At 37.0% G+C, this 11,875-nt stretch overlaps 2 protein-coding genes across 2 annotated transcripts; both read right to left on the bottom strand.

Moving 5' to 3' along the window:
* Window positions 1-518: 518 nt before the first annotated feature.
* LOC132055915 (uncharacterized) lies at window positions 519-3,405 on the bottom strand. Its single transcript, XM_059447938.1, has 6 exons — window positions 3,257-3,405; window positions 3,039-3,159; window positions 1,926-2,289; window positions 1,272-1,734; window positions 1,137-1,192; window positions 519-840 (listed from the first exon to the last, which is right to left on the bottom strand). The coding sequence occupies exons 1-6, from the start codon at window positions 3,291-3,293 to the stop codon at window positions 799-801; spliced, it is 1,083 nt and encodes a 360-aa protein (XP_059303921.1). The 5' UTR covers window positions 3,294-3,405; the 3' UTR covers window positions 519-798.
* Window positions 3,406-5,465: 2,060 nt separating this feature from the next.
* On the bottom strand, window positions 5,466-11,613 carry LOC132055916 (ABC transporter A family member 2). The gene is made up of 16 exons (XM_059447939.1): window positions 11,191-11,613; window positions 10,061-10,292; window positions 9,776-9,945; window positions 9,498-9,683; window positions 9,275-9,370; window positions 8,993-9,193; window positions 8,348-8,507; window positions 8,045-8,271; window positions 7,547-7,664; window positions 7,391-7,467; window positions 7,179-7,268; window positions 6,927-7,070; window positions 6,521-6,823; window positions 6,354-6,434; window positions 6,042-6,215; window positions 5,466-5,928 (listed from the first exon to the last, which is right to left on the bottom strand). Exons 1-16 carry the CDS (start codon window positions 11,557-11,559, stop codon window positions 5,665-5,667), a joined length of 2,892 nt encoding a protein of 963 aa, XP_059303922.1. The 5' UTR covers window positions 11,560-11,613; the 3' UTR covers window positions 5,466-5,664.
* Between the last annotated feature and the right edge of the window lie 262 nt (window positions 11,614-11,875).

The following is an 11,875-nucleotide window of genomic DNA, read 5'->3' on the forward strand; positions in this document are numbered from 1 at the left end:
TTTAGGAACAAAAGGAAAGAGCAAAAGAGTTAAAATGGCAAGAAACCGTATTTGAGATGATAACTGACGCATTATGGAAATGAAGTGAAATTATTGTTGTCACATATATTGAGGGTTTCTAATCTTAAAGCTTGTTGCTAAATTTTTTCCACGACGCTGATTATACTAAAGATAGGGAGTGTTCTCTTTACAGTTGAAGCAGCACAGAACAATCATATTGTACTTATAGCCAAACCATCACTTCCTAGAGGATAGAGGACATAGTTCAAATGGACAAAGAATGCTGCATAACAAAAGCACTAACTGACGACCAGGGATAGAGGAAATCACTCAATATTGTCTTACCTTAATCAGAGTTCTTTTAATAGGTAGAACAATTTCATATATGCACAACACAAACTGGCCAATCTCTATGCTGACCTAGTATATATCAAAAAAATGGCTACTGCAATATACTTGCAATTATCACTGCGCTCATTAGAGGATGAAAAACGGCTAGTACAAAGCACACGAACTCGTGACAAACACTAGTATTTCACTGCAAAGAACATCAGCATAATAACACATTTCCAATATAATATTTTTAAAACCAAATGCAATTAAAAAACATAAACATATGTATAATTCCCTAAAGTCTTGGGTCAAACTAGAACCAAACAAACCAAATGCACACCCCAGAGTGACACTTCAACTCGACCCTTCTATTATCTATACAAGGAAAAGCTTCCTGATTATGAACACCAAAATGAAAAACCATAATAGAAGTATGTTCAACATTCTTTGATTCCATACATTTGTTTAAACTTCTGTAACATTGATCTCTTCTGACTGTGGAGCATCCTGCAAAAAGTGATAGCAAAGTTAACTATGGTATTATAAGGCATATGATTATTATTACAATAAAGAAAATAATTAGTTAGTCCTAACTCAAAAGGCCATATTTGCCATAAAGAGGAAGTTCTAAGAGGGGAAGGTGCCTTCAGGTCGTTATTTGATCAGACAAGACAAAGAAATACCATAGTTACACGAGTAGCAGATAGTGAGAACTAATCAATGAGATAAGGCTTATGATGTTTCTGAAACTCAACAATTGAAAGATGTCAAAAGGGAAGTTCAACCATATTTTCTCTTCTTACCATATTCTCTTTGTCTTCTGGAGGGACTTTCTCAGCAGTGTCAGCATTAGCAGGACCTATGAAAAAGAAAGTTAACAAACCTCATTAACATAAACGCCAGACTTTTGGCCAAGAAAGGTACAAGCATATATTTACCTTCTACTTGAGCAGATTTCTTTCCCTGTCTTTTCCCCTTGTTCTTATTTGGTTCTTGCTTAGGATTTTCAAGTTTCTTTTTAATGGTACCAGAAACATCTGTTGTAGATTTCGGAGTTGCAGCATTCTTATTTACAGATCTACGGTTCTTAGATGCATTTTCCTTCTTTGATGAAGTCTCCTTAGTTGGTTCTGCCACTTGGCAAGTTTCAACAGCTTCTTTGTTCAAGACTTCAGGTTCCGATTTCTCAGTGCCAGCAACAGATGAAGAGGTATGCACTTCATCATCAGATGAAGGTGTCCCATCTTCAGGCACATGGGAACAAGTCTCAGATACTTGCAACTGCTCAAACTCTTGAGAAATATTGTAGCTTTCAAACAATTGTTTCACTGGCTCCCCAAGATCGACAAGGTTATGACGTTGCACATAGGATTTCAGCTCATCCCTCAAACGTTGAAGAGGCTGAAATTAAAAAGACATAGAAAAGGGTAAGAGGTTACGTAGTCGATTCCTATAACTTAATTCACTAACTACAGACAGTCTTTGAACTTTTCTACAACATCACAATGGAAAATTCATAACAGTAGTGAACTTCTTAATTAAAAAAATAAAAAGTAGGGATGTTATTTTCATTAGCTTATGATATGTCGTACCTCACAGCCAGCTTCCAAAGCGAGTTTGAAAAAACCAAGAGAAATTGAATGCTTAGCAGCAGATTCAGAGAGCTTAATCTGGGAAAGCCAATAGATTGAAGAGAACAGACGATTGCTTTCCTTTCCATTTGATGACTTTGCAACGGCTGAAACCGGTGTATTAGTAGTTTTCCCCTGGTTGATCGAGGATCTCCTTGCTCTAGCCTCAGAAATAGGAGTGATAGTGCCTACTGCTCTTGAGGCAGGGCTTGCACTTGGCTTAGACTGAATAGACAGCCTTCTTGGAGGTTTCGCAGCAGATTTTTCCTTGCCAGAGAGATCAAGGACATTCACACTCTTACTAACACTTGAGGCAGGTTTTCCCCTAAAATATGAGATGAAAAAACATTAAGAAAGCATACACATGCACTACACTTAAAAAGTAAAAATAACATGAATGTGCACATCCTCAAAGTCTCTGTACTTGTATACATGTCATTAGTGTAAATTTTTTGATTTCTATTACAAAGGGGGAAAAAATAACCATCTTCTTCTACTTTACTTAAGTTAGATTGTTCTTACTGCAAGACACCATTTATTATGACAATGAACAACAGAAAGCTATAAAACTTAACGTCGCGGACAGGTTAACATCTCTATTTTTGTTAAATAAATTTGATAAGAGTGTTTACTTGATTCCAGACCAAATATTATCATGCAGTTCAAATAAACAATTTTAGATGCTATTGAATGTCTCCTAATGATTTTATAATATTGTGTGTTGCAGTGGGCATGAAAAGGCATTTTCACTAGAATATGATAAAGAGCAAATCTCTTTGCTGGATAAGGTTTATCGGCCAATTAATCAATAACTGCTCAACATGCCAGCGTGGATATGATTGACCTTCGTAGACATAGCAGAAAATCATGTATACAAATTCAACAATTTCTTCTTCTTCCAAAATTGAAATAAAACGACTTTTATGGCGAATGGACTACAATTTCTAGGTTTGCAAAGAACCAGAGGAATTAGGAAATTCTTCATTCAAACAACATATGCTCATGCAATTTTAACACTAAATTTATTAAACAGACCAAAAAATAGTCAAAGTAACAGCAGCAATAAAGACATACCTTCTAGGAACCGAAGTGTTAGAAGAATCAGTCAAAGGCGGCTTCTCCTCCTTAGGTTTACCAGCCGATCGCAGTGGATATCGCAAAAGCTTCGTCCCTGACGATAATCTCTTAGCACTTGCTGCAAAAAAAACACTAGGGGTCAATTAAATAAATACACACAGAGACACGAACGTATAAAAGCAAACACAGAGAAACTAAAAAGTGGAGATTAAAACCAGAAACAGAGGATTGATCTTTTCCAGAAACTTCCATTGTGAATTTTAGGTTTTCCAGAGAACAATGAAGGAAATGATGAGTTAGGGTTGCCTATATATACTCATGAAGAGATTGGCAGTGACGTATGGGCGGGAAATGTGTTACAACTGCTTTAAAATCAAAATCTGAAAACTTCTGTAGAAACGGCTCTTCGGGCTGGGCCCGTCTAATGGGCCCAATAAACACGCTCTTATCATATTGGTTTCAAATTTTGAATACGCTAACCGTTAATGCTGACTTAGCGGCTTGTTATTAGAATTACAAGTTAGGATTAATACTTAAGTAAATATTTACGTTTCATTATGAATAATGTAAAGTAACAACAGCATTTCAAATCTTCATTAAATTAGATCCAAATGTTTCTTCTTTACTCAGGGTGTCAAGTCACATTTTCTCTCTTTTTGTATTTTTAACCTTTAACTTTTAATCATAGGACCAAGACAAATCTGGACATAATTTTAAATGTACAATGAGTTTAATATTTTCAACCTTGAATAATAAATTCATCAAATTTAATTTTTTGATCTGTGTCTCTGCCATATACTATGAAGCTGCCATTTTTTTTTTCTTCCTGAAACACATGTGCCGGTGGTAGTTAATTGCCTCAACAAATATTCACTGGTCATTTTAAGTAGTTGCAGTTTCGCTCATTTGTTTATCACCTTTGGTTTATGCATCTGATTGCTGCTTATAGTTGTTGGGCCGTTGGTACTTTGATTATTTTATTTATATATAGTAGTTAATGGGCAATTCGCAGAATTGCCCTTCGTTTGGGGTGGTCTTTAAATTTTGCGTCTCATATTCAAATCTTTAAATTTTGCCCTTCGCATAAACCCATAGGTTCCAGGTTCGAACCCACGCGCGGTCAAAATTTTAAAAAAAAAATTCGCAAGGCAAGTTTAAATTTATTTATGCCCAACGACATACACTTCAATGAAGGAATTACCAAAGTTATGCGGACGACGCATACTTATGCCTTATGGGTGACTTGGCATAAGTATGCCGGTCCCATAACTTTGATAATTCATTCAAAAGTTTATCTTGGATCCCGCATAAAAGTTTGCCCATTAAAAGTATGCCCCCCACCGGATAACTTTAAAGAAGGAATTCACTCAAAGTTATGCGGACCAAGATACTTATGCCTTAATGGCGTACTTCAGAAGATGTGCGGGTCCGGATAACTTTGATAATTCTTTCACAAAGTTATGCCGGTCCCGTAAAAGTTTGCCCATTAAAAGTATGCCCCACGCATAATCTTTGTGAAGGAATTATCAAAGTTATCTCGACCCGATACTTATGCCAAGTCTGCCCATAAGGTGAGTATGCCGGTCCGCATAAAATGTAATTCCTTAACAAAAGTATGCGGGTCCGCAGATACACGCGACCCAAACCTTGTCTTGCGATTTTTTTTTTTTAATTTATGCTTGAGCGGGGTTCAACTCGAACCTCATTATTTGTGAAAAGCTCAAAGTTGTAAATGCGAAGGGCAAAATTAAAGACCAAAGAATATGAGAGGCATAATTTAAAGACCACAAATATGAGGGGCAAAATTTAAAGACCACCCCAAAAGAAGGGCACTCCGCGCAAAAAAATGGTAGTTAATGCTCCTTTATGCCCGGACTGGTCTACCATGACTTTCTCGCTTTTGGTATTTGTGTTATCATATTGTTTTCGATATGCTTGGCCCTATCTCGACCTTTTGTCTTGTTTTCCTCTATCTTCCTCTTCTCCTCTCTTGAGCTCGAGTGCTTTCGAAAGCAGTGTATACCCCCGCCGTCAAGGGGGTTAGGCTCGCGTACACTTCTCCCTCGTATTCCACATGGTGGGATTATACTCGGGCTTGTTGTTGTTGTTGTTGTCTTTTATCAATTGCGCCAATATAAAAGTAACCACTCAAAGAGGAGAAAAATTAATCAGAAGAATAACGAAACCAGAACAACTAAAAGCAACCCTTCCAATTTGGTCTATTTTTTGCTACTTTGCTTTTGGTCACCCTTTTTTCTTCATTGGGTTTGCTTTACTAGAATTGTCCTTACTTCTAATTGAATGCCAACTATTTTCACATTTCATTAAGAAGATAAAAAAGATATAGGCATTGATTATTTATCAAAATTTTGAAAATAGAAATGTTTCATTATAAAAAAGACGGTAAATGTTACAGCCATAATGCTGGTATGAGTTTGTAATATACAGATAAATTAATGTTAACCGAAAACGAAGGTATAACATACAAAGAACATGCCTGGAAAAAAATGGTCTGGTGACAAACAGATATCGAAGGTATCAATCACATATACAGCAATTCACCTATACACAAAACTAGTTCTGTAAAACTTTTTTTTACTGTGAATATTAAGTTCTATCTTTATTATGAACTTGCACCCATGATCTGCGCAGGGTCAATCACAATTCCATGAATTTTTTTCCGTCTTCGTAAAAAACCTCTTCCAGAAGTGGCTGTTGGAGGATCTCTTAGTTGAACATGAGCTGGTATTGGCATGCCTTGCGAGTGACCCGAAATGCAGAGTGTACCAGAATCATCTTGTTCCCAATACACTTCTACCATAGTACCAATTGGATTCTCAGCAGATTCCGTTCCTGGGACTTTCACAAATCTTGCTCCTATAGGTATCTGAACAGTCATCCCGACAAATAAAATATTGTTACTTATTTCACAGGGATTAGAGTTTTCCTGTGCAATTTCTTCATAGAACTTTGAAACCAAGAATATGATAATCAACTTACTTGAAGTGAGACCCCTGTATTCAAAGTAAGAGTCGCAGAGCTTCCTACAGCCACATCTTCTAATTCTGCCTGTCTAGCAATGTTCAGAAAAACTTCTTCAAGAGTGGTAAGCCCGAGCTGGATATCTGTTATGCCAAATTCCTTCTCTCTATCTTGAAGCTCAGCAAAGAAGTCCTGATCGAGGGTAAAAGCCAATGATCACCAAATGAGCTAAAAGTCCAAAACTCGTGTGCTTATCATTCCACAATAAAGTAGCAAGACTAGAAGTGATGTTAAACTAATCTAATCTCATAGTTTCTTTAAAGATATTACCGTCAACAGCTTCTCCTTGTCATGGGGAATAATAAAGGTTAGGAAGGACTTGTTTTCCTCTTTAGGCACCACATCCAGACGCTGTGGACATAGTTTGAAAATTAGAACCAGTTCCTTTAATAGTTTCAGAAAAGGAAGGGGAAAAGCAAAAGGCATCTTTGACATACACTTTTAAAGAACTGTTTCATAGCTTCATGTTGAGAAGTACTCAAAGTATCTTCTCTTTCAGGAGTCCCATTTGTCCCACCAGAAAAGCTTACATTAGCAATAAAACCAGTTCCAAACCTTGATTTCAATCTTATTGAAGTTCCAATGCAACGAAGTCTGCCCTTTGCCATGATACCGATGCGGTCACTTAAGATGTCAGCTTCTTCCATTGAATGAGTGGTCAGGATAATGGCACGCCCTTTTTTCGCATTCTCAATTATGTCCCAGACATGTCTTCTAGTTATTGGATCCATACCAGTAGTCTATGAAGGGTTTTCATGTTTTAGAGAAGAGAATGTCATGATAAATTTCTTTTTAGCATAATTCTGATTAACTCAGGAGAAAACTTTATTTGCCAAAACCTACCGGTTCATCCAAAATGACCAATTTTGGTTCACCAATAAGAGCTATAGCGACACTAAGGCGCCGTTTCATTCCTCCACTGTAACTACCAGCTCTTATTCTGGCTGCGTCTGCGAGTTTTACCTCGGCTAGTGACTTCTCTACAACCTGCCATTTGATTAAAGAATTGGTTAAGCAGGATTTATAATCACCCTACCATCGAATCGTTAGATAGGCATAATAATTTAGACATAGATTAGGTTTATATGCTCTCACCTCTTTTATTAAAGCAGGGGGTAGACCTTTAATGCTGGCAAAAAGATGCAGGTGTTCTTGACCGGACAATGCATCCCAAAGAATGTCAAACTATAAAATGACAAAAGTGAATGAATTTCCTTTACGCAAACACAATATTGCTAGTGCAGAGTCTTAGTCAGTTCCATGAAAGGTTTGAAAATAGAAACATATAAAGATAAAAAAGTAGTCACCTGGGGACAAACCCCTATCATCGTTCGAATGTTTGACATGCCCGCAGAGCTTCTTATGGACTGACCATATACTAGTGCTGTTAAAAGAAAAAGTTTGTGTTACACATAAGTAATTTGCAATGAGCATACAATGTAAGTTTGTGAAAACCATATTACCATCTCCTGCAGTAACAGGTGTAATTCCAGTCAAACAATTAATAGCAGTAGTTTTTCCAGCTCCATTTGGCCCAAGAAGACAAAATAGCTGATCCTTCGGAAGATTCACCCATAATCCCTGCAATATTGACTCCAAAGAGTGAGATGCAGATCCTGTCAGGGTAAAGGTGTAGGATCTGGAGGATTATTAAATACCGATGCTAGTTTCTCCTAACTTTTTTGGCTTTTGAAATGTGGACTTCTCATTTCCCATTATGCTATTCTTACACATGTAAAACGTGTACAAACACAAATGTTGATTTGATTAAATTGCCAGGGAAATCAGAAGAAGTTGGAAAAGAAATAACAGACACAAATTTTGAGACTAGTGTCAAACTAGATTCCATGCTTGACTCCTATCCGAACGCATAAAACTGTATTTTCTTTTCTCTACTGCTGAATTAGGTTTGCACAGAGAAAACAGCTAATGTTAGCTCCTCATAGACCAAGATAAAATACCTTCAGGGCATGATAAGGAGATTTCCTTTGGCATTTACAACAGCCCACCTTTGTTGTTCCAGGAAATATCTTTACAAGGCCCTGTAGTTGAACTGCAACATTAGGGTCAACTTCACCTTGCATAGCTAGCCGTTTAACAATGTTTTCTTCTTCAAGAACATCTTCATCATCTGGTATAATACTATCTAAGGGCGGCACTGAACCTGTGCAGCTACAAATACTACCCTCTGAACACAAAATGAACAGCCTTAAAGTTTTGTCGCAGTATGATTGATATTAAGGTACTAATGAAATTTTGATTACCTTTCACCTTATTTCCCCCTTTGCCTGTCCAGTAGCCAGGATTCAAGAAGTAGAACATTGATTTTCTCACACCAGAAATATTCGGAACTGTGTTATCCAAGTAAATAGCAAGAACAAACCACAAAAAGAATGTTGACACGAGCCATATGTAAATGTCATTCTGTTCAGAGAAACAACAGATAATGGGTCTATGTGAGATGCAAGTTGACTGTATGAGACTGAAAGCAATATTGCATTGTAAAGTGATCCTTGTTTCATGGAATAAAAAGAAGTACAATAGTGGTTGGATAGGTAAGGTCTTTGACCAGAACTTTTAAAGCTTATGAAGATATGTGTGTCTGTGCTTTTAAGACATAAGAATGAATGGAAGCAGAGGTTCTGCAGAATATTATTCCTCTCTGCAATTCCAAAAACTAATATTAACAAAGACCCAGAGTCTCTCCTCCCTCCCTCCATAACTCATTCGCTCCACTCTCATTCAAACTCACAGAGCTGTAACAGTGATGAGAAGTGAACAAGAAGTAGCTACTGAAATCATGTAGGAACAAAGAAAGTCCTTACTCTTAAAATGCTGAAGCTTCTCCCCAAAATGAAGAAAACTGGAAACTAAAAGAGAAAAACCTAGTGTTGCTGTAGGAGTCTTACCATAGTTAGTACACACTCTGTATCATTAAAAGCACATTTTGTCCTCCCACTCCAGCTGACTCCAGGATCTTCACGAGTGGCAGTTGCACCAGAAAGTAACTGAAGACCTTGAGCAAGAAGATCTGGTGGGAACAATGACCAAATGATCCTATAGCTGTTGGAATATTTCTTGCTATAGGGAAATCCAAATGCTGTTACAAGCTGAAAAAAATGAAAGATGAGAAATATGTCATCCGTGTGAGTCAGTAACACATAGTAACCAATTTGAAGATAAGCACTTGCCTGAGTCATGAAACCGACTATAAAGGTGAAGAAGCCCACAGTTGTTGTTGAAGATGATTTGTTAATAAAAGCAGACAGCATAAATGCAAAACTAATCTGGCAACAGCAGCAGAAATTCTATCTCAGTGGACAAAAATATTAAAGTAGTATGCCTCATTAGAAGTCGAGACTGAGTGCAGATTGAATTTGGTGAAAGGTATTAAATTGAATGGTGGAGGCAAACCATATTAAGTTGGAAGAGGAAGAAAAGAAGAAACACGACGGCAAAGCTGTTGTTCAAGAAAAAATTAAATTGAAACATCATCCCGAAGAGAACTATGAGAAGAGAAGAGAGAAGTGTGATGAATCCCTCCCATGTGAACCATGACAACCAATAAGCAGTATCATAGAGACCCATCATAGTCATTGCCTGTAAGAAGAATGTGACATTAGAAATTGAAACATCTTCCATGAAGTAGAAGAAAGTTACTATATCTTAGAAAAATGCTAGAGAGGTGGCACCTGTCGAAGTTTAAGTTCCTTTTCAATGACCAAAACATTAATTTGGAACACAAAGCCAAACATAGCAACAGCCAAGAAAAAGGTAGGTCCAACGGCACCCAAGGCAGAGAAAATTTCAAAAGCAGGATGTGCAAATTCTTTGAGACTGACAACCCAACTGAAATTTGGATCTGAAAATTTACATACCGTAGGACAAAGGTGAGCTTAGGAAAAGGAGAACTTGATTTAAACCATCATAATCCATTTACCGGATCAAAGCCAGTGGTAAACGTCACACTTATATACCTCCAATAAGAGATCTTGCAATTTCACGTTCAGCTGCCAGTTGAAGTGGGATTTGGAACTTAAAAGTTGGATCTTCAAAGATTCCTCGTTTGACAACTGGAGTGGAATTTGTCTGTATACCATAACTGATTATGCTAGCATTCCTTTCAACAAAGTGCAGAGCTCCAGGACAACGCATAGGGTTCTTGAAAAGCCATTCATCCACTTCATCCCGTGTTCTAAATGACAAAACCTGCAGAAAAGAAGGCATGGTACGATAGGTCAATGTTCCAACAAGGACTTCAATTTGAAATATTAAACTGAAGAATACACCAAATTAAAGGAACCATTGCATGAAATAAAGTGGTAAACAGGAGATGAGCACACTCGAAGGACTGCAGTCTATCTTTTAATGGAGTTAAAAATGGTGCATCAATTCAGGATTTACCAATGCAATTCTTAAACTAGATTTTATGCTGTTAATATGTTGAAGAGTCACATCACCTCCATGATGATAGAGAAAGCTAATAGTGAACACTGGATAGATTCTTGGGCTAGAAAACATAAAGATTGTTCTTTGTTTTAGGGAGGCAAATTGTGAAGAGGATGATTTGGAAAATAGTGACTGCGTTACTAGAATCAACCATGTTTTCTAGAAAGAAGATCTACTGAGAGAAGTTAAAGGCCATTCAAGTTGGACAAGATACAGATGATTAACTTCGACTTAGGCCAGATAAAGCAACCAACTTTAAATTTTGATATGGAAGTTTCACTTCTATTTTTTGTAATCTTATCAGCTTGTAAAGAAAAGGAATCCTCTCGTATTCCTTTATTTAAAATAAGGCAATCCTTTTGTTAAGAATATGTAAAAAAGTGGGTATGTCCACTTTATTCAAGGGAAGTCCCCTTTGCATACTCTCAATTTAAGTAGAAAATTCTCTAGCTACACCCTTATTAAATAACTACTCCTATAGATTCATACAATAATAACAAAAAAAAGAGAAACCTCGAACTCACTCAAACTCAATCATCCCCAAATTATAACCATTCATTAGAACACATCTCAGTGTATAAAGACAAAGATTTGAAAAAACCCATGAGATCATCAGAAAATCAGTTGAGAAACAAAGTCAACTAGGAATATATAGTACCTTGGAGGAAGGAATTGACCTGCCAGGATTATTAGCCATAATTCCTCTAACAATCTGTCCAATTTTAGGACTCTGAGAACCACTCCAAACAAAATCATAACATGGAAAATTAATGAAGTTCTTATCCTCACAAGGCGGGATTGGCGGTGACACCAAAGGTTCTGGGTCCCGCACATTCTTGTACGATGAGGAAGAAGAGAAACGGGCTTCAATAGCTCTCTGGATTATAAATAAAAGGAAGATAAAGAAGAGGGATGCGAAAAGTTGAAGGAATGTGGCTGTCTTGTTTCGCCATGCTACTAAATAGTTCTTCTTTAGTAATGCTTTGTATTGTTGTTTTAGTAAAGGGAATCCCCTCCGCAATTCCATGGCTAAATGGCTTCTCTCTCTCTCTCTAAATATTCTTTAACCAAAGTTTCAGTTTTTTGGAAGTTAGTTCATGCACTTTATATGCAAAGAGATAAATGAAGGCGCGTCTTTTCCAGGAAATTCTGTTTTTTAATTTTTGGCCCTTTGCTTTTTGTTACTCCAATTGACTCTACATGCTACTGAAGCTTGATGCTGAAAACTTACTCCCCTGCTTATTTACATCAAACTATACTCACTTATCATGATTAATAGTACCAACTAATTTACTACTCCTTTCGTCCCAAAAAGATTGTCCTCTTTTGACTGGACATAAAGT

Source organism: Lycium ferocissimum, chromosome 5 (genome assembly GCF_029784015.1).
Source record: "Lycium ferocissimum isolate CSIRO_LF1 chromosome 5, AGI_CSIRO_Lferr_CH_V1, whole genome shotgun sequence".
Taxonomy (NCBI): domain Eukaryota; kingdom Viridiplantae; phylum Streptophyta; class Magnoliopsida; order Solanales; family Solanaceae; genus Lycium; species Lycium ferocissimum.

Bases quoted from the DNA above. Each gene is read 5' to 3' on its own strand.
- LOC132055915 (XM_059447938.1), bottom strand. From the start codon at position 3,293: ATGGAAGTTTCTGGAAAAGATCAATCCTCTGTTTCTG. The intron at 3,160-3,256 runs GTTTTAATCTCC...TTTTTTTTGCAG, and splicing joins AGATCAATCCTCTGTTTCTG to CAAGTGCTAAGAGATTATCG. The intron at 2,290-3,038 runs GTATGTCTTTAT...CTCATATTTTAG, and splicing joins AACACTTCGGTTCCTAGAAG to GGGAAAACCTGCCTCAAGTG.
- LOC132055916 (XM_059447939.1), bottom strand. From the start codon at position 11,559: ATGGAATTGCGGAGGGGATTCCCTTTACTAAAACAACAATACAAAGCA. The intron at 7,269-7,390 runs GTGACTACTTTT...GTCATTTTATAG, and splicing joins TGATAGGGGTTTGTCCCCAG to TTTGACATTCTTTGGGATGC. The intron at 7,071-7,178 runs GTGAGAGCATAT...ATCAAATGGCAG, and splicing joins CCCCTGCTTTAATAAAAGAG to GTTGTAGAGAAGTCACTAGC.